The sequence below is a fragment of the Mastomys coucha genome, unplaced genomic scaffold (genome assembly GCF_008632895.1).
Source record: "Mastomys coucha isolate ucsf_1 unplaced genomic scaffold, UCSF_Mcou_1 pScaffold12, whole genome shotgun sequence".
In the NCBI taxonomy this organism is placed as follows: Eukaryota; Metazoa; Chordata; class Mammalia; order Rodentia; family Muridae; genus Mastomys; species Mastomys coucha.
Genome location: NW_022196894.1, coordinates 41368014 through 41395862, shown reverse-complemented (window position 1 = coordinate 41395862; position 27849 = coordinate 41368014). Strand labels below are relative to the sequence as shown.

Sequence of the window (27849 nt, the reverse complement as noted above, 5' to 3'; positions counted from 1 at the left end):
GGCAGCTTGCCTCACTCACCTCACTGTGATAAAATAAGAACAATAAAAAAGTCTAGGAAATAGAAATTTCAGAAACTGCTCTAAAATCACGTGGATTAGGCAGTCGGGATTCCGATGACTTGCTGCTCTAAGTGTACACAGTGCCACGTGAAGGGGTTGAGATGTTTGTGTTTAATATTTAGTGGGGGAATATGCTAAAAAAAACTCCTAGTCGATGCTTAAAATCCTTTCTTCCACAAACACTTTAACTGCCCTCTTCTACTAAAAACAAAACAAAACCCAACACATTGTAAAAAGGAAGAGGTTCATTTAACTATAGAAGGGGGAAAAATGAAGGCACATGATTTTAATTCAGTCCCACAATCCTTAAGAAAAATAGATTTGTGTGTGTGTGTGTGCGCGTGCTCACGCATGCATGCATGGGTTTTTGCATGAAGTATGAAGCCCATTGGACAGTTACCAAAAGAAACTAGAAAAGAAAATGAGAGAATTTGGGATAGAGAGAAGAAAGGAGGAGGAAATGGAGGCCTCTCTTCAGCTTTTTGTCACTGACAGTCTTAAAATTTGGCTGCTTTCGGGTCCAGAAAACAATTCATTTGTCTTGGTCTGGAAAGTGCCCCAGTTATAAATATCTCCAGTTAATCGTGTTACAGCTTTTGGTGTTTCCCTTTTCCCTTCCCTCCAGCCAAATGATTTTTTTTTTTAAATATCACAGTTTTTAAAAATTATTTTTTCAATGTTGAAAAAATATGGAAAAGCTATTGAACAGCCTCAGGGCGCACTGCCTCTCCATCTTCACAGTGAGCAGATGGATGGACGATCCAGAGTCAAAGAGGAGGCGGGCGGCAAGAGCCCTTGTGCTGAGTGGTCCCTTGCTTTACCTCCTGAGGGCCAGGGCCTTCACCGCGCCCACAGCCGTTTTCTACTTGGATTCCACCCCCTCCCATCCACGGAACGTGGGCGGCTGAGAAAGGCAGAGCCACGGTAACTGGAGGGTCTTCGAAAGCAGAAGGTGAAGGGGACAGGGGCGACCCCGCCAGGCACTGTTAGCTGTGTGCGCTCCTGGCAGCCTCACCTCTAAATGGAGGCCCTGGGGAGGCTGAGGTCCCCTTCACACCTTACTTCCTGGCGACCTCGCCACCTTCACGCCTCTCAGCAGAGCAAGCCCCACATTCCTAAGAAGGCAATGATCCAAGATAGAGAGGCAGAGCCAACCGGCTGTGTTATACAAAAAAGGGGCTATAGACAGCGGGATTTCAGAAACAAATTTAACTTTGGTTTTCCGACTTTTTCAGACCATAAAAATTAAAGCAGGGCTTCGGTGACTTCCGTCATCTGAGAGCTGTTATGTTTTCCTCATTTGGCAAGGCTAAGGCAGGGGGGGAGAGAAAAGGTTTCCCATAATTGGTTGAAGACACAGGGTGGTAAAATGCTTCCACACTTAAACTCACAGTCCAGTGTTTTTGACATTTCATAAATAGCTTTTTTCTCTAAAAAAAGAATAAAACAAGAATAATCCCTTTACTTACTCATCTGAAACAAAATAAACAGCAGTGGGTACAAACTTCTTCTTGTAACAATTACAAAAACAACAATATAATCCCAACTTTTAACACGCATCTTGAATCAGTTATTATTTTTTTAATCTCAAAACTGCAGCATATCCTTAAGGGCAAACTTTTCGATTAGTTTTTTTCTTTTTTTCTTTTTTTAAATAATGTCTTCACCAAAAAAACAGTCTTGTACCAATAAAATGCATTCAAAAATAGAAAATATTACACAACAAAAATATGTATCCTTCCTTTCCAAAAAAGATTCTTCACAAAAAAATGTAGAAAAAATTCCAACAATTTTTCCCTCTCCTAAACATTAACTTTCAGTCTAGGGCACAACTATTTATTGATTTAAATGTCTGTTTTTGCATAAGATATGGAAGATGCAAAACTTTACTGTATTAGGATTGTGACATAATATCCACTCCCACCCCATTCTAAAACAGAACAAAACCAGAAAAATCCAGCAAATATGAAGCAAATAATGAGCCAGTTGGCTAAGAGCAGTAAGCAGTGTCTCGCTTTTCTCTGTGCCTTTGTGTGCATCAGCTGGCCTTGCACTAGGGGATGCTAGGGAAGAGAAGAGGCTGGCTTCAAGCATATTGCTAGCACACACTGATTTCACGAATCACTTACAGTCTTCCATGTTGTGGGCCCATCATTGCTAAGCCTCAGAGTAGCGCGAGGACCATCAGAGCACTGTGTACATTTGTGTACTGGATACATACATTTTTACAAATCCTTCTCAAGTATTGAGTGTGTACATGTGTGTGTGCTCACGAGCGTGCATATGTGTGTGTCGCTGAGACTCACAATAAGAAGCAACCCAGAGGTCCAGTGGTATAAAGAAGGCTGGGGTACTCCCTACTTAGTCTTTTCAACATTGAGCTTGCTTAGGTTTTATTGGAACAATGAAAGGATCTCGCCTCAGAAAGGACTGGGCTGCTCTCTCCACACACTTTAAACCTAGCTTCCTCTTACAGTTTTCAGCACTGGAGCTGACACTGTGTTCTTCTTATTGACAGTATTTATCTCTCATGTAAGATGTAGCTTGTATGTATATTTTATATGAACAATTTTTTTCATAGCTTTTTCTGTGTGTGTGCATGTGTGTATCCTGCTACTTACTTGTTTGCTGGTTTTTTCTTCAGGGTTTTGTTTTGCTTTGTTTCTGATTTTAAACAGTGAAATGTGTCCAATTTTCCAGTGCATTAAACAAAATTTAAATTAAAAGAAGAAATAAAACTTTCCCCCTCATTCTTCTAAAGGAAATGACTGATAAAGTACATTATAATAAAATCAGGCATTACCAAAAAAAAAAAAATAGCATCATTGTGCAACCTCAATTACATCAAAGGAAACAAGACAAACAAGACTTGTAGAACACAAGCATGAAGAAGCCATGATAATATAATCCCAACTATGGTATGACTGGCAAGCACTGGTTAAAAATAGGTAAGGCTACTCTTTGATGTCTAACAACATAGTTAACCACTGCTCTTCTGTCTTTTCTCTTCATCTTTACTTACTAGATTCTTTATATGTTTAAAATGAGCAAATTTGTTATATTTTTGGTCTACAGTAGAATTACATATTAACAATATAATAAAAAGATATTTAGGTAACAGGTTGGTACTGCATCCATGTGGGAAAATAGAAAAGAGAGCACTCAACTAGACACAGCAATTGGACTCTATTTTTATAAAAATAATAATAAATGTAATAGAAATTATATTCAGGGTAACAGTAAATTGAAAGTAAGTATAGAAATTTCTATTTTGGATAATACAAACTCCTAACAAACTATACCCTAGAATTGCAGCCTCAAAATCTTTCCCATGATTCTACCTTTCCACACTCACTCAAGATTCAAATGAAAATGGAGACAAAATGAAAATAAAGTTGACAGATGTCTGAGCCAGCCAAAACTTCCAAGTTATCAGAGCTGAATATCAGGATTCTGGGATCATCAAGACACTTGGGAAATTGTTCAGCCCTCAGGGAGCTAGCCGCTAACAGTATTTGCTTGGTTTTAATTGTGAAAGAGTTACCAGCCTACTGAAAAAGAGAGAAGCCAAGGAATCAAATAATTCTTCTGGTGACATTCACGATAGGAAGTTTAAGTCTGGTTGAGAGGACATGGTGGTGAGATGGAAAAGAGGAGGGAGAAGAAACAAGTAAACTTTGGGTACCATCTGCATACTGTAACACAGTAGCTTCCTTTTGTTTGTAAACATCCTTTAGGATGAGCTGTAGACTCTAATGTGTTCTGGGTAAATAGGTGTCATCTCCCTATAGGTGTGAAATCCAGACTCTGGCTTTCATAAGAGCTGGGCTGGTCTAGCGTGTCTCTACCCTCTATCACCCATGCTTGTTCACCTGTGATGGGCAGAAAAGGCCAGCAAAATTGTCAGGGCAGAGGCTCTTTACTAGCTATCCCTAGCTGATGAGTGATCGATGAACTTAGGATTCAGTGCTGGGGAGAAACAAAGAGAATTGTTGGATTTGGTAATAAGAAATGTGAAGTTTCCTTTAAGAAGAAGGAAAAAAGTAGATCTAGGAAGGAAGGGAGGAAGTAAGGGAGGGAGGGAAGAAGGGAAGATGTAGTAGTGAAGGGGAGATAATGTTATCAGAACACATTCCTTTGGGTTTCTTTTAACTTTGAGTTGTCCTTGTTAATTTTTCCCCTCTCGTTCAGTTGCTCCAGTTTAAAGGAGAGGTTAGAATCTAGTGCAAATACCTTCAAATCACAGCATTTCAGAGACAGTGTCCTATCCCTTCATCTCAGACCTCTTCAGAAGATGGGGGCAATGGTCCAGAGAAGCAGAACTGAATAAACGACTTGCTACAACAAGAAAGGCACTATCACAACAGATCCACTGCCAAGTAGTTCCCTTGCTGTGGCATGAACATTTCAACAACGTCAGCCATTACAATGAAGCCCACACTTTAGCTTCTCAATATGGGAATCCATTGGTGTGTTGTCTAACATCCTCATAGGCCACTGCCATTGCCCTGGGCACATGGAGCCCCGATTTGCTCTTGATTTGTACTGCCCAATGATCCTCTCACCAGCAGTCCTTGTTTGGCTCTAAATGACTTAGCTCTCTCCCTTCCACGGACATTTCTGTCTACAAGCCTCCAGGCTACAGCTGAGTTTCACAAAGCTTACAGTGTCAAGTAGTACTGTGTATTTTTTTTTCTTTTTACCTTCTTACTAGCTCCTGAGTCATATAGACTGTTCAGAAACCCCTCTACTACAAGATCTGTAAATACCACTGTGAACAGAAGGTGTATTCTGTGGACCACTGCAAGAATACCCTCAGGCCTGTTATGGTACTTTTGCCTGGGAGAAAGGAGGCTGGGCTCTGGAGAAGAAAATCTTTGGTGACAGAACTGGAGTAGATATCCAAGTTTCAAGAAGAACTTGTCCCCAGTGCCTCAACGAAAGTATCTAAGAATAGTTAAGGTGAGGATTTTTAAAGGTCAATTGTTTCCTCTCATAGCTTTGGTTGGGTGTCTCCACGTCTGGTTAGTACGTTCCCAGCATGCATTCCTAGGTATCTGCTATGAGCTCTGATTCAGAAGTCCTATTTGAAATACAGATAATGCTTTGAGTTCTCTTAAGTTGCCGCTTAAGTTAGTTCCGAATGGTCTCTGTAGGGTTTAACTAGCATGGCTGGCACTTTTGTATATATAAAAAGAAACTCTGACATGGAAAGGTAGACTGAGACATATCATAAGGAGGAAGGAGAAAGCATGAGATTGATAATCTGTAAAAGAGGCCTCAAATGGAAGTTTTCCAGACTGATGTCCTCACATGGGACAGTGTTCAAAGAGATTCAACATTAGCTGTTTACATGGGTTGTGATTCTTAGAGAACAAGAGTTTTCAACAGCTGTCATCTGCGTCCTCACACTAGTTTGATTCGCCACACAGTCTATTGCTCTTCCTGTGGCACAAGATCCTCTTGTTAGTAATCACTAAAGCACAGTCAAACCCTGATTGCTTCTAAGATTTAAAAAGGCAATAAACGTAAATTGAACACAGAAAAGTTGGGGGGGTGAGCAACGACTTTTAACTTTTAGGCACTATATCAAGGTCTCTGCTTCAGGATGGTCTCGAAGGGAGCAGCTCGTGGACTCTGAGGAGACCTCCAATGCTTTCTCCAGTTTTCCAGTTTTGGCCTACCTTGTTTCAGAATAGACCTTTCACCTCACGCACGAATGCCAGTGTTTATTGCACTGTTCCCTCACTGCCACCTTATAGGGCTTTACCACAGGCATGGTCTTCCTCTTTGGTTACCCAGAGATCTAGGTCTTACCACAACAGAAAAGTCTGCTCAGAGAGAAAGGCTATCTGAACAAAGACACCGTGACCCCAGGCACATTGGGACGTGCTGCAGTCAGGGAGTTTCTGTTATCTTGTGAGCCAAGATGAAGACTTCATGTCGCATCAGCCAGCTCTCTCACTCTTGGGGCTCTCATTGTAAGCTTAGTTGGAAACAAAACTGGATACGTTTCTTCTGACACATCCCCCACTTGCTGTACTAACCCACTTTCATACAATAAGAGAACAGGATTTTTTTTTTGTTGTTTTTTTGTTTTGTTTTTTTTCCAGCTTAGCAGTTTTCTAGACTTGATCAAGAGTTGGCAAAAATTCCACAGATTCTTACTATCTCTGTGAGAAATAACAGGAATAACCTCCCCCTTGAAGATGCTCCTGGTCTCCTAGCTTGGTTTTCTTCCCTTACCTAACACACTCTCCTGGCACGATTCAATATAGCTCAGTAGTGCAACATATTGCAGTCACGCTTAGTGCAAACAAAACAAAACAATGAGAGAGAGAGAGAGAGAGAGAGAGAGAGAGAGAGAGAGAGAGAGAGAGAGAGAGAGAGAGAGAGGAAAGAGAAAAAAGATCCCACAAACAAAACAAAAAACAACTTAAAAAAAAAATTACAGACTCAAAGGTCAACCATAAACAGTTCTTGAAGGTGAGCTACAAAAGTGGAAGCAGGCCTTGCCTCAAACTTCCGTGGCTCACCTATCTGTTGCCCCTGTTTGTTTCAGCTCAAAGGAGAGAAACAACCAGCTTGTACCTCTGTACTATTCTGTAAAACATAAGCCAGTAGGCAGAAAAGGAAGGCCTACAGTTGAGTTGAAACCAAAGATATTAGTTAGAGGAGGGGAACATCTGTTCAATGCAAAGGTCAGTAGTGCTTCTTAATGATTTTATCATGTCAGCTGACTGGTGCTAAGGGACATGGGAATGGGAGGAAGAGAGCAAAGCTTTCTTGTGTCCTAAATTCAGCTCTACATTTAACAGTCCTGGGCCCTTCTTTGTGAGTAGCATAATCAGCTATTCTTCAAAGACTACAAGCAGCAGCCACCTTCCATGACATCATTGGGTCCACCTTCTGGATGGTTCTCTTTCCCTCCTGCCATTCTTCTTTGACTTTTTTTTTTTTTTTTTTTTTGATTGTTTGGTTGGTTGGTTGGTTTGCCTGGCTACAGAGATACAGATTTGCCAAGGCCTCTCTCAGAATGATAGGCTTTAAAATTGGCACAAATAACTCCATGCAAAAAGGCAGAACTATTAAATACAAAGTGAATTACTATACTAGGATGCAGATTCTGCATCCTATCCTCTTCTTGTACTATTTGTTAAAAAGAAAACATCTGCAGTGGGCTTTCTTATGGACTTCTTACTGCGGGTAATCACTTGAGTGATTCTGGAGAAGCACTTGGTATGTGGTGACCCTCCAGAGGCTGTCCTTCAGCACCTCTGAACCCTCCCTCTGCACCTGTGAATCTGCCTGACTGCTCACACCCACATTCACATGCTGGAGTCTGAGGAGAATAGAAAGAAACAAGTATGTTTGGCATCTTGGGGCTTTTTAAAACAAAGCAATTGTAGACGTTCTCTGTCATCAGCGTCTTACCTGTTTGCTGTGATGGGTGTGGATTTCTGAGAAACTCGGCATTCATCTACTATGATAACCACAGTTCTTTCAACAATGGTGCAAAGATGAATCTTAATTAGATATGCCTAAGCAAGTTATCCTTAATGTATATACTTCAATAGGCTCCTCTCGAAACCTGAAGTCTAAGTCAATGGGAGCAAGGATGACATTTAACTGCTCAAGCATCTTTGGGAACTTTCTCCTAACTCTCTTGCTGACTTCAAGCCAAGATGTGTTCCATGAAGAGCAAAGAGTAAAATAGCTAGCTTTGTTTTTAAAGGTTCCCTACCTTGAGCTGAAGCACTTCATACTACCGCAAAACCTTATCAAAGGCCTAGGCTGTTTTTGGTCATCTGGATGCATACATCACATGTGTCCTGGAGGGCAGATGAGATGCAGAGTGGCCAAGGATTTCTATAACCTCTTCAGATAGTCATGATAGATGGACAGAAGCCATGAATCACAGAGGAGTAGAGTTGTATTAATTCTCAGACCCATCACACAGAGAGACGAGGAACCCTGACAGGACCAGTGAGATCATTCTTTGGTAACCCGGAGAATGGGTTTTAGGATTTTATAATTGAATTCTATTTGGGTCCACTAACTTATGCCATCCCCTTACCCCACTTCCCTTCTGTTCCCTTAACTGGAATTGCATTTATTTCCCAAATTTGAGCCAAAAATGTAAATTATAGTATAAAAGCCAGGTTATAAAAAGGTTGCCAAGCTATCTGTAAGCTAAGCTGAGCTGTCAGAGCATGCTTTGACAAGGGACTACGACCCCTTTCTCAGTGTTAATTTGGTGCTTTCCTCTTTTGTGATGCTAGGCATGGATAGGTGAATGCTGGCAGCCTGGAGATTTCCTACTTACTACCATCTGAGTGCCAGGGAAGGGCCCTAGGATTGAGGTGGAAGTGGATGTTGCCATGTTTAAGACCTTAGGACCATAGAGAGCTTGAAGTCCCTACTCCTGTGAAAGTGGGTAGATCAAATGACGTGAGTATTTTATTAATGCTTTTTCTTTTTCCTTTCTGGGAATTCTGTACTAGATACTCACAAGAAACATCCACATAAAAGAAAATAAATTTGTCCCCAGCTTTATTCCAAAATGGATTTGAGGAGGCCATGATGATCTGAAGTATAAGATCAATAGTTTTCATCAGTGGTCTGCTCCACTCTTTGGCCCCAGACCTGTCAGTTTAGGTAAAGATAGTATTTCCTCCAAGGACTCTATTCTGTTTTAACTCTTCCATCCCCAAAGTGCAGAGATTATTTCCTTCTCAAAGCTCTAAGTGACAGAAAAGGAAGATAAGACTTCCATGAAAAAGGACCCCTTGATGGGAGACTAAAAGGCTTTTCTAAGGGGCAGAAGACTACTCTGGGGTACGGGGACAGCATCAAATCAGAGAATCAAAATATTTCCTTAGCTTGAGAAGAAAGGCATAAAAGAAAATAAATCAACAAACAAACTATAAAATACACATTCCTCCAGTTTCAGATTTCTATGAAGTTATAATTATGCTTAAATCAAGGTTTACAGATAGCAGACAACTGTTTTAATGTGTGAAAGTATTGTCCCTTTGCTTTGCCATGTTTCACTTTCTTTGAAGGAATTGTATCCATGCACACATGTTCTAATGTCCAGTGCAGAAAATAAACTTGTTTGCTACCAGCTTCAATTCCAGAACATTTCCTAATCTATATTCACAAAAACTAAAACTATCTAACTGTAAAATGAGATGCAGGTTTTCTGAAATGTGTTGGGGAGAGGGTATGCACGCCTTTTTTTTTTTTTAATGGATAAAAGAAGAAAAAAAAATCACTTCCTAATCTCTCAAATATATACTATAGTGTTTCTGACCATTATTGTTGCTGCATTTGTTACTGTTCGGGCTGTTGGTGCTCTTGACAGGTGTCGGCTTGCAAAAACAGGAGGCTCATGAGCAGTAAGAATTCACACCCTTGAGCCTCTAGAATATTAAACAGGATTTAGACATTCATCTGTGACTTAAGAGGTTGTGGTGAGACATTCTGGGTCTTGGGGTTGGATTGATTTGAGAGCTTGAAGGAACAATGGCAAGAAGGCAGCCTGGATCAACTGGACCAACAGAGATCTTCCTGAGCCAGCTCTCTCCCATTCCATACTGTACTTGAGATGATAGTGTTTGGTGATTTGGAAGAGTCTTCTATGTCTTCAGAAGACAATGCCAGTGGACAAGATAGCTTCAGATACAGAATACCTTCAAAAGAGATGACAGGAGCCCAAATGGAAAAAGAAAGAAGAGAGGGTAAACCTCAGTGGGAGGAGATAGGAAGGAAAAGTCAGTCTTCAACGATTCCAACATTGGCCTAAGACATGATGGCTTCCTGCTAGATGCCTACCTCAGGAAGGCTTCTGAATCTGACACTTATCTCATTGCTCTCTGTGGGAACTGATGCTATAAATTGGTTTAAGTCAAAGTCTGGATCAAGCCTCAAGTCAAGCAACAATACATTTTTTCCATATGAAGTGTGGATTCTGAGTGTCAAGGAGCAAGAAGTGAGTGCCTGTGTACTCCAAATTGTGTCTTAGACTCTCCATTTTTATATGAGCAGAGAGGCAATGTGGCAACACAGCCAGTCAGGGCATTGTGCTAAAGGGTCACTGTGAAATGGCATTGCAAGTATCCCCAAAGGGAGATACCAACAACGTCTTCTTCACCAGTGTTCTGCAGACCAGACAGCTATGAATGGAATGAACCCTAGAATTATGGCCAAATAACATAGTATGCATTTATAAACTGAGTACTGTACTTATAATTTAATATAGTATCCATTTAGTCTTGTTCTTGTTTTTTTTAACACTTATTAGGTTTATATCAATTTCTGTTATAAAACAGGCATTAGATAAACTTCATAGATGCTTTTATTCTGTAATAAATTATCCCTCAAAGTTTCAGATCAACAAATATTTGGCTTTTCAAAGTGTAATACATGAAGAAACTCTCTCAAACTTTTCTTATAGTGTGTTTGAGTGAAAGTGGCTTTTGGCTTGAATAGCTACCAAAGTTATTTTGAAATGGTATCCCTTTCTTCAGATTCCTGTAAATCTAGTATCTGCCAAACATGTCATTAGCTAAATATTAGCACAAGCAGAAGTAATCAACAAGGGAGGGTTTTTTTTTTCCCTCCCTCAGAAATTGTTACTCAAATCAAGAATCTGAAAACTGTGATATTAAAAAATGGAAAGAAAATACTTATCTTTGGTTTAATGTAAAGGTGAGAGGAATTAATGATCTCAGCTAGTACAGTTGACATTTAAAACTCTGACTCAGGTCCTCCTACTCTCAGATACTGACAACCTTTAAAATCTGCAGCTGAAACGAAGACATGCTTTATTCTGCCTATGAGTCTCAAGTTTATGACCTCATTTAAAGAAAGATGCTAAGAAGAGTGGTAGGAGAAATTCATGAACAGTTAGAGGTCATAATGTAGGATTGTCAGGGTTGGGGAGTGAAGAGGTGATTGGGTAGCACATAGTTACCTTTAAAAAGAAAGAAGAAATGAGAAAATTTTTGGTAAGAAAGCAAGAATACTGGAGTCGAGACAATCTACCTGTACCTAATCACCAAAGGGACAGCCTTACTTCCACGCAGTTCCCACTCCTGCTTTCCCTCTGACATGTCTTTCATTGAGAACCGATGCTACATGAGTAGTTTCCTACTAGACTCTAGAATCATCAAAGGAGACTAAGAATGGAAAGTTCCTTAATGAATGTCAGTCTTTACAAGTGGAGGATGCTGAGGAGAGTTTGGATGGGTTGAGGGGAAGGGATATACTGGATAGGCACGGCAGAACGCGATGAGACTGGAAGATAATGATTGGCAAGGGAAGATTGAAGGAGGAAGTGGTATGTTCACACTGAGAAGCCTAAATATTGGTCCATCATGGGGGAGGGGGAGTTCCTATTGAGTTTTATGAAAAGCTGTCGTCGTTTGGTCCTGAATATAGAATGTGGAGAATGAGACAGGGTTCAGCTGGCTTGATTCTGATTTCCAGGCTTGCAGTAGAAGAGCTGGGGCAGCTGAAGAAAGTTCCTTTAAAAACCACCTACAAGGGCTTCTGTTGGAAGATGATCTGCTCTCTGAATGCACCATGGGTGTCCTGACTAAAGAAAGCAAGTAGAGATGCTGGGGACCAGGTAACCTAGAGACTTACAGATTCCAAAGGCTGACGATGTCATGTGTGTTTCTGAGTTCTGTGAATAAAAAGCTCCCAGAAATGTGGTTTTACTTTAAAACAAATCTCTTGGGGAAAATCAACAGTGTATTATTGCCAAGATGCCTCTAGGGAAATGCTGAAGACTAATGAAAACAACGGCAAGCATGGTGGAGAGAGAGAGCAGGCCCTGTAGGATCAATACTGAGAACTAATGTTTGAAGACACAGTTGGGACAGCAAGGCATTTCCCTGTCTTTGCTTCCCACCAAAGCAGCCCTTTGGAAATGCAGCTTATTACGGTTGGTCAGACTGTGTGACAGACAAGCAGCTCCTTGGTTATATTCTTTTGAAGCAAATACAGATGATGGCAGTCCTATATGGGAAGATCACAGATATGTTCATATGCACTTCTGTTGTTCTTCAGATGTTAACAGCATCAGCTAAACAAGGTCATGTGGAATATGAACTTCTTGGTATTAGCCACAGCAAAATAAGTTTTAAAGAAGTTTAAACAATTTTCACTTTACTACATGTGCTATGTCTGAGCTTAAAAAAAAAAAGTTCTAAAATCTCATAAAGACAATACTGAAGCTGATAATGTAAAAGGCAAATGAGAGCAACAATGGTCATTAAATGCACCAGATTAACTGCAGCAGGTGGTGATGGGATATATGTGAAGAAATAATATTTCAATCAACTGATGATCATATGGCAGATTCAAAGTTAAAATGAATATAATGTAATATATTTCAGTATAGAGCTGTTATATATAATGTGTGTTCTAAGTTTCAGAAACACTGCAATGTAGTGTATTGTACTTAAGTAAGCTTACCTAAATAGCAACCATAGTCTTCCACAAAGTCACTAGTACTGCTAATTAAAACAATAAAAACAAAAAACAAGAAATGAACTCTTTTCCAGTAAAAAGAAATTCCTGTGGTTACGGTCACAGACTTCTCTTGGATACAGAAAGACAATATACATTTTAAAAATAATAAACAACAAAAACAATAGTTGCAATGGTAAGTAACCTTACTGCATGGGGGAAGGGAAAATGTCACTAAAACACAAGAGGAACGAAAAGTCCTCTGAATTCTGTAAAGCAGAAATAATCTACGTATTGAAAGGAAGAAAGGGAGGGAAGGAGGGAGGGAGGGAGGAAAGAAACTGTCTAGTAAAAGAGAGGCATGGGAATGAAAACACTAAATCCAACTGTTTTCAGGTCACCAAGGCATCAAGAGTAACTTATGAAAGCTAAGTCCAGTCATTCAGTATACTATGCTAGAGTAGCATTCTACTTTAATGTCTGACATGGGCAACAGCCACTGATTCTTATAGATTACCCTCAAGATACTCCCTAATAGTCTTATTGGTTTGCTAGACATGGTAAACAACCCATTCCTGGAAAGACTTGGGTGAAGGCCACACTGGTTTCAGGAGATACAGCTTGTGAATGGTGGTGATATTCTATAGGTGCAGGCAGCATCAGGGAGCTTCAGTTTGGGAGTAGAACTCCCATGTGGTTCCTGTGTGTGAGCATGTGCTGGGAGCTAGGACTTCATGCCTGGGGCTAGATTTCTCTAGGATGTGTAGACTATGTTCCTTCTCTAAAGCCTGGAAGGTTCCAGAGAGGACAGGGATAGTCTTTGAGCTCCGGCTTACTCCTGGGATGTTTGGGTGTCACCTGCCTGGCTAGGTACCTCCTCTGGGAGTCCTGTGAGGTGCACTGGATGGCTCCCTCTGGTCTGCTTCTGGTTGAGTGTGTGTACTCCACCCGCTTCTGGAGGAAAACAGCCTGTCCCTGTGGGTTTGCTGTGGAGCCAACAAGCTGCCTTTGTTTCTCCCAACTCTGAAATGCTACAAAAAGCAACAGAGTGGGCAGGTGACTGCTTCCTGGGAAGAAAGCCATGAGTCTGAGCACAATGGTAGAAGAGGCAACTGTATCTACGCACCAGGAACTCTGCCTTTGTGCTTCATTTGAGAGATGCACACACACTCAGACAACATAAATATACACAAACATACAAATCTGCAGGGTCATGTGCACACACATGTGCATATACACACACACACACACACACACAAAATTCACCAGTAAATCCACAGAAGTGTAGCATTTGTTCAAGTTTTTCCTTGAGGGTCTATACACAAACTACTGATGGTTGGGCTACTTCTGAATGCTGTAAAGCCTCATCACAGATCTCGACACACCCAACCAAGGTAACAAAGCAGAAAGCAGGGATATGCATGGTGTCAGGCCTTTGACTCTAGCTGGAAATTCTCAAGTGTATGCTGCTGTCACTGGAGAATACGAATGAAGTTTTGTGGTACAAGCACCTCACACCATGTGTGCACATGGATAAGGTGCACCACAGATAGACATTCTGGACAGCAGCTGTGACAAACTGGATGGGTTAAGCCACTTTTGTTATTAGCATCTGTGTGTAAATGACAGTTATGCTTTGGGCTATAACAACTGTCGCAACAGCAGTAGAAACAGATGTCTCTTGTGGGGTTCTTTTTCTCTGTGCCTTAGGAGTATCAGGATCATGTAAGCACTCTGAATCAAGAAACTTCTCAGTCTGAAAGAGATCCAAGGAGAGACTTGGACTGTTTTCAGGCATTGCTCAAGCTAGGATTTCATGACTAGGGCTAGAGTTTGTCTATGATCTGTAGATTATGCCTCTTCACTAAAGATGTGAAAGTTTTGATTTTGAATTTAAACAAAAGCTCACAAGACAAACCAAATGCACCTCAAAACTGAGGTGAGACAGAGTGCAGTCTGTAGCGATACAGTCTCTGTAGAAAGAGAAAGCTGTATTTTGGGATTGGGATCCCTGTTAAGGAGACATTTAAGAGCCATCCAGGCACCTGTGATTATGTTTAACAGGACTTGCTACTTAGCAACATGGTTATTTTACATTCAGCCTCGACTTACCAATGAAACAGAACAGACAGGAAATAGCTGCTTCCTGAAAGCAGCTGGTCCCCCTACAAGTTTGGTGCCTCCCAGGAAGTCACTGGTTCCATAGAGCTCAGACTGAATAGAGCTTATTTTTGTGATTATGAATCCATTACAAACCAAGAAATGTCCCTATCTTCGCAGCCTTTCATTTTGTGTGTGTGTGTGTGTATTGTCTGCTTTCCTTCAGGGCTTCTAACTTAAGGCAATAATCGTACAATGTAATGGTTTCTTGTGAAAGTTCCTTAGCTGGGGTTATGCCAGTAATCTGTGGAGCATAGATGGGGCCTGAAGAAACTCTAGGAGAAGGGCAGCTGTTAGTAAGCCATATGTTAAGACTCTGGGCCTTTTTAGTCTTCCTTCCGTGGGGAGGAGACATACAGTTCTGAAAAAAAAATCTTGTGCCCTTCAAGCCTTCACTTTGCCTCTTCACCTTAGAGAGAATGGAGACCAGCTCTAAAGCCCCAGCAGCACTCTACAGCCCCCACGGCACTCCGGGCCCCAGTGATGCTCATCACTTCCTGCTGTGGATTCAGTGTTCAAACAGATAAGCATCTTGAGAAACTTAAAGAACTCCTTGGGCTATATTGCTTGGGTTGATCATCTTGCTACCCAGGACTAGAAATGATGGTGCTTTGGGTTAGTAATTGTGCAGTTTTACAGGAACACAGTCGGCCTCATGTGGATGTTTAAGATGTATTGGAAATGATAACTGCACACAAAGCCCTTGGGAATATTTAAGTATTTTCACGAGCTTCTTGGGCATCCTGAGCACCAGTGCAGGGGTTGCTTTTCAAAGTTTGCCCCATGCCACCACCTATTTCCAGGGCACTTAAGAGGGCAGTCTCCTTTCTTTATGAAAATGCAGAATGAAAGTTGCCAGGGTCCCAGTTGGGAAGTTTTATGTCCAGCTCCAGAAAGCTAGCAGCTGGGTCAGCTCAAGCACTGCCCCTCCCAGAAGACTGGGAGTCTGGAGCAAGGAGGCCTTGGGTAGGGTTTTTTTTTTTTTTTTTTAATTATTATTATCTATCCAATGGGGAGTCTATTGAAATTCTAGTGTCCCCTTTTCTTTTGTTTGTCACCAACTCACATGGTTCTGTCTTTAGTGTCCTATTTTTCTTTTCTGTCTTTTTTTAAAAAAAAAATTCTTTCTCCCCTCCTGGGGGACGAAATTGGCCATTTAAATAAAGTTCTTTTCTAGTGAGTAAAGAGGTTTCTCTGAGCCAGAAATCACTCAAAAGAAAGTCTGCGGACCCTACCCATGGAAAAGGTTGGAGGTTTCCCTAAGTACCTCTTGCCAAACTTCCTAGCTTTGTGATTGGATGCTTTCTGGTTTGGTATTGTTGGGTACTGAATACATTTCACAATTCTTTTGTTCTCTTCCCCAGAGCTTCCATTACCCTGGACTTCAACTCATTACTAAATTAAAGAATCCTTTTTAGAGGGTTTCTTTTAAGAGGCAAGTCACAGCAGAAAGGGCACCCACCCTCTATGTTCTCTTCTCTCCCCAGGGCATCCCCTGTCTGTTCCTGGGCTACACCTTTTTGTTCCCTTAGCTGCAGCTGCCCACTTGTCAGGGCAGTACCGGCCTGATGTGATCTTCTGTAGACCACATACCTCTCATACCTCTCATTAGCCCTAACTAATCAAAACACCTCCCTCTGCAACATCGGGGAAGGCTCAGAATGGGCCTTATCTGCTATGCATCCTTGCCAGGTCCACCTCCCTGCCATCATTCCTCAGGACAACAGTGTTGGGGGTATCTTGGAGGATTACAACAAGGAACTTTCCTGTTTTTTCCTGGGGACCTGAGGGCTTTGATGAGGCACACACTTCCGGTTTAACTTCAGAAAGAAAACAGTGCTTTGGGGCATGAGCAGGCCATATGATGGTGGATGGTGTGTGAAATGGAAGCACACATAGATCGTGACAGGGAGACTGATGGGAAACAGGCACGGCCAGAGGAAACTCTTGCTCTCTAGTTTCAGACACACAGACTCTCTCTGCTCATGGACTGAGAAGAGTTTTCTTGGTCCTTACATGATATTATGATACACAATAAAGTGTCTCTTACTTAAAGAGAAAGAAGGCAAGCCCAAGTCTTCCTAAAGCCACCAGCTACTGTGACCTCTAGATAGCGTAGAGGGGAGAGGCGGCATCTGGAACATGAGTCAGGATTACTTACCACCCTACCTCCTGGCAGAAAGACCCGGGACGGGGGAGTCCACAGGAAGGTCAGTTCACAACAGTGAAAACACTTCTATAAAGATTCTCATCTAGGATTACTGTGTGTGTGTGTGTGGTTGTTTCTTGGTTATTTGATTTTGCTTTTTATTGTAGAGCTGAATCATATCCATTAGTTCAAATTACTGTCTTTTGGAGGATATATTTTACACAGTTAGGGGCTCTTTTTTTGTACAAATGCTGGTACTATTTTGTTTTTGTATTTAACAAATTCCTTGTTAAAATCACAGATTGATAAAATATATATATATATGCACATATATGTATATATGTGTACACACACACACACACACACACACACACACACACACACTAATATTCTTTTGCATACCAAATTTGCAGCTCTTGTTCCCTAAACTTCTCAAGAGGTCTTTTGCCTGGAACACCTGCTTCTATCATGTGTGAGCGTGTGTGCATGTGTGCAAGTGTCCCTGAATACTAAAAGGACCTTTATTTTTGTCTGTTTTCTAGTTTTAAAAGAACTGATAGCATCCCATTATGAAAACTGTAGGACTGAAAACCAAAATACAGCAATCTTTCTCACCTTCTCTTTCTTATTTGTGATTGTGAAACAGCGAGTGTGCATGGGCAGAACAATCCCGGAAGCACCCGTAACTTTTTGACGTAGGTGCGGGCTGGCTTATCTTCTACAATGTACTGCAGTTGGAAAACAGCCGTTGAGAGGCCAGGTATACAGCACCAGCACTATAGAAGCTTCTTTGCTTTAGAGCTCTGATGCCAATGGAGTGTCCTTCAGTTCTAGGTTGGGAGATGTCTGGGGTAAAAACAGTAGGAATGAGCCTGTACAGTAGGACCTGACCAAGAATTCCTCAGGGATCTTCCCACACATTTTAAAAGGAGATATTCTCTTTATAGGGACAGGATTATGTCTCAGAGTTTCAAGTCACCTGGTGTTGTCCCCTTTTTTGTTTTACATGCTCCACAACAAATGTTGGATTTTTAACCCAGTTGCTTAGCTTTTTTTGACAGTGGCACACAGCATTAAGATCAATGGAATTCTTTCTGATGTCGTAAGCAGATGGAAGTGTAACCTAATGGCACTCGAGGTAAGTTTTCCTAGGAACAGTCTGAGTTTTGACTATACTGAGGTTTGACCAGAGACACTACTTTCAATGTGCTCCCATCAACAGTGAAGATATCTAAAGCTGGACCTCTGCTTTCTTTTCCTTGCTTTATATGATAAATGATTTCATGTCTTTTTTCCTCCAGATTAAGAAAAAAAAATCACAGCATCAGTTTTTGGTTTTTTCCTGATGGGCACAATGAGATTCATTTTTTGAACTATCCAAATGATTCCATGACATCATTACTTAATGCTCCCTCTATTGGTGGTAAAGAAACATTAACTCACTCCTGACTTCCAATATTAACAACAGCAAAAATAGGAGGGGGTAGGGTAAGGAGAACTTCTGCATTTCTGAAGCTAACTTTTAAAACAGGTCACACAAGTTTTTTGGGTGTCCCCTTCTTAGAAATCACGATAAGTGACACTCAGTAGTCAGCTACCCATCCAAATCCACACTACAACTTCTAGCAAAACATCCACTGAATTAAGCACCATAAGACCAACTTCAACGCCACAAATACTCCAGTTGTACAAACTACTAAACATCACAAAGAACTTATGGAAAGGATCCAAGTTAACCAATTGTCTAAAATATATGAATAAAACCAATTTAGTCATTATAGAGTTGCTTGCCTTAGAAAATTTTCCCTCATTTGCTGCATTTTTTTTTTTTTAAATAAAATGTTAACAGGAAAATTAGGGGGAAAATTGAATTAAAATGTAGAGCAATTTAGAAAAGAAAATCTCTTCTTTATTTTTTTTTTTAAATGTAGTTTTGTGTCTCTGTGTTATTGGAATAGTTACTTTTCCTTTTAAGTGTGCTAAAACATGGCCAGTCATGAAAGTACTTAGTGAGTATTAGCTAGGTTTAAAAAGTCCTATTTTTTTTTAGCTGGAATCCCTTCAGGACACTGTATGTAATTGGAAAAGTCTTATGAATTCTTGATCAAGACCAAAGAGAGAAATCCCAACTAGAAAGAGCAGCATCTGGGATAATGCCGGAGATTCATGGCCTTTTGAAAGCTGGATGTTAGCACAGAGAAACTGTTAATTTCCAAAAAAGCAAGAGTCAATAATCAACTGAAGAATGCTCATCCTACTCAGCCCTGTCAGCCATGGTGGAAAGAGGCAGGGGCTGTGAAAGGAAGAACTGTGGTTTGTAACAGGCTTCTCATAGCGATGCTCATACAGTGGAGAGGATGAGGAGGCAGGGTAGAGGCATGTGGACTCCTTCTCCTGGTGGACAAAGGAAACGAATCCCTGTGGCAAGATCTCTAGACCACTAGTGTTTCACCAGAGGCAAAAAAAAAAAAAAAAAAAAAAAAAAAAGCAAGGTTAATGGAAACTCTAGAATCCTAAGAGCTCAGTGAGATTTTGGAGAAGTAAGAAATCTGTTTCTAAAAGAGCACATCCCTCCCTTGACAAAGGACAGAATTCTAGATGGATGGGTGATAACTATTCAGTGGAGCCACTTAAGCTTGCTAGAAGTCAAAGATCTACGCATCAAAAAACAGAGCAGCAGTTGAAATTACAGCAGGGTGGGCGGGTCTTGGAGACCCTCAACAACCCAGGCAATACTTTAAAATAATAAAAATTAAGAAAAAAATATGAAGAAAATATCCTTCCTCTCTTTCAAATATAACTTTAGTTGCCTTTTATTCTTTCTATCTGGAAGCAGTATCGCTAACCTTAACAGTCTTGACTTAGCAAAAAATATATATATGTGTGAGACAAAGTAAAAGAGAGCGGTGGCAGTGTATGCAAAACCAAAATGAGAAAAAAATCACTTTTAACAATCTCACTTTTTTGTTTTTTTTTTTACACAAATACTGTTGTAAATATATTAAAAAAATCAGCATTCTATCTGGTAAACATCACTTTTGCCCCTCTATAAATTTTTGAATTAAAAAAGCCTCAAGAACTTTTTACTGTTCCCCCCACCCTCCATTTCTCTTTCTTTTTCTCTTCCACAAGAATATATCCTGACACTTTTTTTTTTGCAAAGATTGTTGGAAATAATCCTTCTCTTGTACCTAGAAACATAGGTGCAAATCTGTAATCTTTGTTTTTATCTGCATTCCTGCCTTTCATGAAAGTCCCTCTTGATTGTGCTGAGGCTGAGGCTCAGCCAAGACACTGAATAAATACGATAGCCACTGTTGCTTGTTGCTTGTCCAAGTCTTCCTGGCTTCTGCTGAAAGGGGCAGGGATGTGGAGGAGGTGGGCCAGGGTGTGTGGACCAGGTCGACCTGGGGGAGAAGCCTGCCACACCGCCTTTCCGACACCACTGGGCTCACCGGCCCCTCCCATCCCAGAGCCCTTTAATGAGATCAGACAACGTGGTAGGTGGAAACAGCAGGGCCTTTCATCTGGGTTTTCAACCAGAAGTGACATTCCACAGTTTAAACTGCTTACTGTGAAGTCCAAGTGGCCAGAATAGTGAAATGTCCACTGAAACACTGTGAGCGGTGTACTTAAAGACAGCAGGCCTTTACAGCTCATAAGAAATTTTGTAGTGCTCTTCACGAGTGGAAAAACAATTTTTCTTTTTTTTTAAACATTTTTTTAAAACTTTTTTAAAAGATTTTTTTGTTTGTTTTTTTTTTGTGTGTGTGTGTGATTTTTTGCTTTTTTTGTTTTGTTTTTGTCTTGTTTCTGTTTTTTTTGTTTGTTTGTTTTTTGTTTTTGTAAAGAAGGGTTGTATTTAGAGGCCAGTAGCTAGAGATCCAACCAGTGGACCTCCTGAAGCACTACCAGGCCTTAAGGCCACCATCCAAGGGAGACTGGGAAAAGTATTTTCTACCCGAGCCCCCGGAAATGTAATGTACCAGCAGGCAAAAAACAGTTCTTCATGTAGTACAAAATGAAACGGAACAAAAACAAAAACAGAAAGTAAAAATGAAATCAAAACATTTCTTAAATTCTAGTGCCATAGCTTTTGTTTGTTTGTTTGTTTGCTTGTTTATTTCTTTTGTTGTTGTTTTGTTTGGTTCATAAGAAAGAGAGAAAGGTACTACTTATCCGTCAGACACATGCATCCTCATGTGGTCGTTGAACTGCTCGATTTGGTCAAACTTTGCTGGGCAGACGGAGCACACGTAAGTGGTCCCCTCTGTGCAGGCCACCACGCCTGGTGGACCCGCTCGGGCTCCTGGGGGCGTGCCTGCGGGAGGGGTCCCGTTGCTGGCACTGTGCAGGGCCACGTGTCGCTCCAGCAGGGTCTTGTGGGAGAACTTCTTTTTGCAGATGTAGCACTCATAGGACTTCTCCCCGCGGTGTAGGCGCATGTGCACATTGAGGGAACTCTTCTGGGTGAAGCGCTTGTTGCAGATGCTACATTGGTACGCTCTCACTCCTGTGTGCGTCACCATGTGCTTGATAAGATAATCCTTCAAAGAGAAGGAGCGCCAACAGATGCTGCACTGGTGGGGCTTCTCACCTGGTGATGTGGGAAGAGACAGCACAGGACAGAACAAGACACAGCCAGAGTGGGAGAATGAGACAGAAAAACAAGACAACAGAAAAGAAAAACAAAAAGTTAAAAAAAAATTAAAAATTGATTGTTTCATGGATTATCCGTGATTGGAAAGATCTAGGCCTCTCTGGCCTCCTTTTCAGAGCAAGCTTGTTCTAAGAATGCCAAGAGAGTCTAGAGTTTTCCATTTCCCCATGACCAGAAACTGCTCTCTTGTTAAGTAACAGCATGCAACCACCCAACTCTTCAAAGGTCATTTGGAAGAAAAACCAAGAGGCTACTACTTTGTAAGAGTCATTCTCAGTACCATTATTAAAGATTTACATATTTCCAGGTAATATTAGCAAAAAATATGAGAGTTAAGAGACGTACCTTTGGAGAAGGGGTTTACTATAATCATTGGGAAGTGAGACTGTTAGCTGTATGACTTGATTCTTTCCAGAAAGTCTCCATTTCCACTATTTGGCCTAGTAAATGCACACATTATTGACTATAGGCCTGGGGTATATCTGATAAAAGGCTTCCTGAGAATGAGCTGGCTATTCTGTGTTGACTGCACTATCCTGCAGATTGACCTCGCTGGCTGTGACAGCTGAATAGATGGTTGTTCAAGCGTAGGCACCAACACCCTGTACGCCATCATAACAAATCACCAAGAGGCTCTGAGGTACACTGTCCTGCTCACCTCCCTGTGACAGTGTTGACATGAAATACATATGGAGTCACTTTGTAGACCACCAAGGGCGGTGTGGGAATATTTGCATGGCATTCATATTACAAGGCTACATCCTCCTCCACTAAATGGTTCCATATGCTTTTTGAACTTTTAGGTCAATTTCTAAAACAGTTTTTTCTGTCTATTTTTTTTTCTTAGTCAGCTGCCACAACCTTTTTTTCTTGTGTGTTTACTGCTTTGTCTGCCATTGACTCTGAAACCAAATGATCTAGCTACTTAAAAATAGTAAGGTAAGAATAGTCACTGGATGGTGATATGGGGGACCCCTGAAAGGCCATGGGTCTGGTACATCACTTTGGATAATTGTTTAAAAGACTTGCTTTTTTTTTTTTAAATTAATATTGATTCTCAACACTTGCTGTTTTCTGATTTTGACAGACAACAAAACCTCTCTACAGTGTATGATCTACCTCTTCCATCTCATTACTGACAGCCCAAAGCAGGCATTTACCTCAGGGTACCTAAAGCCCCAAGCCTGAGACCTTCTTGGGGAATGTGCAACAGGCCAAGGGATCTACCTCAAGCTTGAGTTAACTCCCATTTAAATAAGAGCCTTGACTGTTGTTCTCATTTTTCCATTCTGAAGGAGGTTGATGTATCACGGATAAAATGAATACCCATGCACTGGTTTATCATGCCAGGTTCTGGATTGAATGCTTCATATTTTTGTTTCATCTTATGGAACTTTCTCTAATTAGACAATTTTCTTGGTTTGAAATATATATTGGACCTTGAATGAAAGTACTCATACAGGGAAGTATGAAGTACAGGATCCTAGAGCTAAAAGAGAATAATTTAATTTTTAGATTAAAATAAGAGAATCTGGGGAAGGCTTATTGCTAAAGAGCTCAGCCTATACAGCGTTTACATTTGTAAAGTTTTTGTAAATGAGAGATTCCCTTGGAGACAAGTATGCATGCTATCTTTAGTTGAGACACTGCTGTCAGCTGTAAACACGCTTGCGACTCAGCTGGTCTTTGCTGTCCTTGTGCTCTCAGTACAATTTAGAGTGGCTACGAGAGGCTGGCCAACTATCTCTTAAAACATGTCCACCTGTCACCTTTCATGGGAAGCGTGCGTGCCTTAAATTGCAGATGGTATTTTGGCCTGTTAGGAAGGTGAAACTCTGTTAAACTGCTCTTGCTGTTTGAATGTTCACCTTCAGACTGTGTTTTTCCTCCAGGCAAGGTCACCAATCAAGGCTCTTTACTTTCACACCCTTCTAATCCCACTACAAATTGATTCTTCACAGTTGTCATCTTCTCCTCTGTCGTGTATATACGTAGGTTGTTTGTATGCGTGTAGTATGGTTATGTCAGTAATTATTTGTGTGACCCTGGGCTTTTTAAGTGTTTTCATCTCTCTAGGTTTGTTTTGCCCTCTGTAAGTGATAAATTGGACCAAGCACTTGCTCATCACAGTTGTGCTGATGATGAGTCTTCATCTCAGGGCGGTCAACAGCCCCTAAGGTCTCTAGTCCTGGCCTTGTCAGCAAATGACCTGAGGGCAACCTGCTTAATCACTCAATGCTTGGGCAGTCCCACATTTTTATACAGGATGAAGTACCTAGCTGTCTGCCCTACCACAGGAAAGGGGGTGATTGTTACTGAGCAAAGTGTGCACAAGGCACCTAGGTGCTGGTCAGAGAGAGGCACTTTCTATAATTATTGCAGTGCAGGAATGACGGGGTTGAGCATTTCAAGGACTGCTTGAATGACCTGGGTGTCTTTCCATATCAGTCATCTGCCCACACTTGCCCTCCTTACATGGCAAGATCTGAAACAACTTCACTCAGCAGGAATCGTAACATTTCCTGTCCACTTACTCCCCTACATATTACTTAGAGCAAACCTTAAAGGAAATGGGGCACTGTTCTTGAAATGAGTGGTCTGTAGGCTGTCACTCTGCAGGTGGAGAAATCTGAGGTTAAGATGATAAAAGGCCACAGATGGCTTTCTGGGTTGGAGCCTAAGGTTCACGTCCACAAGTCTGGGTTGTTAGGAAGTGTCACAAAATGCAAAGAGGATATGTGAACCATGACATAAAGGGCAGTGGGCACAAGGAGCCCCTTCACTTTAAATTGATTCGTTCTGGGCAAGGAGTCCAATATGAATTCCATTTCTTGGCTGAGTGATTTGGGCATGTTATCCAAGCTTTCTAAGCCTTGGTTTCCTTATCTAGAACTTGGTAATGGTTCAAAAAGTGCACATGTGTGAACTTGTTTTGAAAATTAATGATAAGGCACTTTAGCACTGAGTCTAGATCATTTTAAGGAAAGCTAACTGTTGCATCCAGCTTGCAGAACTGGGGATTAGGGAAACCATCTGAGAGATCACTACACTGCATAGGAAAGCAGATCCTGAGTTGAACAGAAGCCAAACCAAAGCAACAAAAACAATGTTTCAGATGATCCCTAAAGCAGGCTGTTTTACTGAAGCTAGTAAACAAAGGTGAAGCACCTAGTCTACTCTTAGTTATACACATTAGTGAAAGAGGTGGTTCCATACACAGATCATAGGCAGAGTAATGCCTACCTTCTTCTTTGTGTGAGCATGTTTGGGGGTGGTTGGGGGTTGGGAGGAGTGTCAGAAAATCAAAACAGGATGCTTGGTGAGGATAAAAAAAAAGCAAGGAAGTCAGAGGAAGAGGAAAGAGAGGCATTCTGGGAAATACAGGTCCAGTGAATGGGAAAAATGAAGACTAGACCAGAAAACAGGAAAGGGCTTGGTGTGAACAGTGGGAATGTGGTCAAACCTAATGGCATGGTGACTTCATTGGTGCACAGTTACTCTTGGTGTCTGGTGAAGGGGGCATGGAGCAGTAGGACACGGATGGTATGACATGCTAACCTTTCTGCCTATTCCTTGCTGGCTGTCTAGGAGGGATTGCCAGCTGGGGACAAATACATACATTCTGCAGCTCATGGACAACTCAGATATTCTGGTGATAAGCAGAATTTTAAATACCTAGGGGGTCAGTTTCTTACATTATCTGACTTCTTATAGTACTGTGAGTGGGGTGGATGGAAACACTACAGAAAATAGTATCTCCTGTTACTTTTGTGCTGACACCTTCAAAATCCCAACATATGAACAATAGCCATGAGTAAGATAAGCTCCCAACCCCTACTATCTCTCCTACCACCATGAACAGTCAGTTCCTTGATCATGCTGGAAAATGCATGGTGTTTCTGTAATATACTCCTATGTGTCAGTGACAGAGCATTTATAGTCAAATGCTTCTATGTCTATTACTTAATCCTCAGATAACTTAGTATTAAGGCCCCAGAAAATTGTGGTTCCAGTTCAGCCTAGAACTTAAAGTCACTTAGTTACAAAGTGGTAAGACTGAGGCTTTCTTTCTCTGAACATGTATTCACTATCTTGAGAGATTTAACAGTCCAACTGTAGATGGTAATACCATTGTCTTGTGTCTCTCTTAGTAGCCTATTGCTAACACTGACATGCCACAGCAATTACTCTTTTCCCATTGAATTTATGGCAGAAAAAGCTGGGTTTCCAAAGAAACAAGCAGAATTATCTTACGTGCAAAGGATATCAATGGGCTGAAAAACATCACTAACGGATGGGCTGTTGATCATATGATTCAGAAAAAAGCCAAAGAATTATCATTTGTTGGTGAAAAGCCACAAGTGGGAATATAGATACTGCACAATATATTCTAAAGCTATTTTTTTTAAAAGAAAGAAATCTAAAAGTTGTGCAGAGAAAAGAATGCATTTATGTATAAGTTCCTTGAATTAAGTTCTCCTGGAAAGCATGTCCACATTTTTGAACATTCATTTACATACTCACTCAACAAACATTTGCTAAGCAACTACATATGCTAGCCCATATTCATTTATAGATTTTTTTTTTTTTTTTAAGTAAAATGCCCTAAGTTTGGATCTTAAAAGAAAGTTCCACCTGGAGTTTCCAGATAAATTCTATGACACCCTGTTGTTTGCCCTGATATCCATGGCAACAAGGCTCATCCTTCTAACATCCTCCAGCTCTGGCTTTGGATCCTGCCCACTCCTTTATTTTGACCTCTGTTTTGTCTCTTGATGGGAGAAGTGAGAAAGAACCCTGCTTTACCCCATGAAGGACAGCTTGTGCTATCTTTCTTTTTGTCTAATTCTTTTGCTTCCATGTTCAATATTGAAATATGGATGGACTTTCCAACTTGCCAGTGGCAAATAACTCTAGGAGAAAGGGCAAAGACTTTAAGAACTAGATGCCTAGTTGGCACATGTACGAGCTTGTTTCCAGAAGTGCCTGCACTATATACATTTAAATAGTTTCAGAATTTACTTAGGAACTTAATCATTTACTGTGTTGTGCAGACCACACTTTGAGTACAGCTCAGATCTATAAGAATGACTTTATCTATAGCTTTGTGCTTCTGTAATATATAGGTGTGTAAAACCACTGCTGTTTTTATCACTGGCAAAGGCATTTACTTGGATTAACTACAGTATTCTTTGGTGAATCTACTGGAGAAATGCTTTTATACATTGAAAAGAATTTTGGGTAGGAAAAGTTTTATGTTGCAAATTTAAGGCCCTGTTTTAATATCTGAACCAGTGGGATGCAGGTGTTTTCTATCTGACATGGTTATAGAAGACACCCACAAAAGAGGAAAGAAAGAATGTACGCAGATCCAAGATTAGCAGTCAACTTTGACTAAAGAGAGAACTTCATAAATGGCTCCCCCAACTTCTGCTTATCTTTAATTTCATGGCTGTTAGATCAGCTGTTTTCTGAATAAAAGGGTAAGACTTGAGAGCACATTTGTAATATACTACTACACAGCTACAGGCGCTGTTTCATTAACTCCCTTGATTGGCTTCAGGTTAGTGCTGCATTCGCCTTTGCCCTAGGTAAATACAGTGACGCATCACCACCCAGCTTGCTTCTTACATTAAGCACTGAGTCTCTGTGTTTATTTGGAGGTATGAAAACTAAGATTTAAACACAAGTGATTGACATAAAGCCACACACTGACTTAACATCATGTCCTGACTTAGACTTGAGCTACAATGAAGGCAAAGCTCAGCCTAGGCAATGTGCCGTTTCAGTTGCTCAGTTCCACGTTTTTATTCATCCTGTGCTGCTCTTTTCTTCTAGCCCTCACTTTGAATGTATGCACTTCTTGCCCTGTCTTTGAGCCACAGTAGCCTAGTGTGGGGAATAAGGGCTGCTCTGAGGAGTGAATTTGTTTTTCTGTATTAGGACTCAAGTATGGAAATATTTCCTGACAAGTGATTTTATTTAACATTACTAGTCTAGACTCAAAACTTTGCCAGGAGAATGACTCTTGTAAGAATTTCAAATATGATGATCATGTTGCAGTCAGTGATTTTAGTTTGAAGAGAACCTATGAGAAGCCATAACCATATAAATAGTAGATAAATGATATTTTATACCATTGGTTCTCAACTTTCCTAACTCTGCCACCCTTTAATATAGTTCCTCATGTTCTGGTGACCCTCAACCATCAGATTATTTTCATTGCTAGTTCGTAACTGCAATTTTGCTACTGTTGTGAACAACCTCTGCCAGAGGATTGTTCAACCCCAAACAGGTTGAGGACCGCTGTCTTATATGGAGGCCTTTTTTTTTTTTTTTT

At 40.8% G+C, this 27849-nt stretch overlaps 1 protein-coding gene and 1 long non-coding RNA gene across 36 annotated transcripts in view; one reads left to right on the top strand and one right to left on the bottom strand.

Moving 5' to 3' along the window:
* Window positions 1-260: 260 nt before the first annotated feature.
* Window positions 261-19502, top strand: LOC116085925. The gene is made up of 3 exons (XR_004116753.1): window positions 261-984; window positions 4775-5022; window positions 18900-19502. It is a non-coding gene; the product is annotated as an uncharacterized LOC116085925 (long non-coding RNA).
* Window positions 7032-27849, bottom strand: part of Zbtb20 (zinc finger and BTB domain containing 20) — a 737287-nt gene continuing 716469 nt past the window's right edge. For all 35 annotated transcript variants that reach the window (XM_031363901.1, XM_031363896.1, XM_031363926.1 and 32 more), the window contains one exon: window positions 7032-21446. In XM_031363901.1, the coding sequence (XP_031219761.1) occupies window positions 21025-21446 (422 nt within the window). In that variant the 3' untranslated portion in view covers window positions 7032-21024. The remainder of the gene's footprint in view (window positions 21447-27849) is intronic.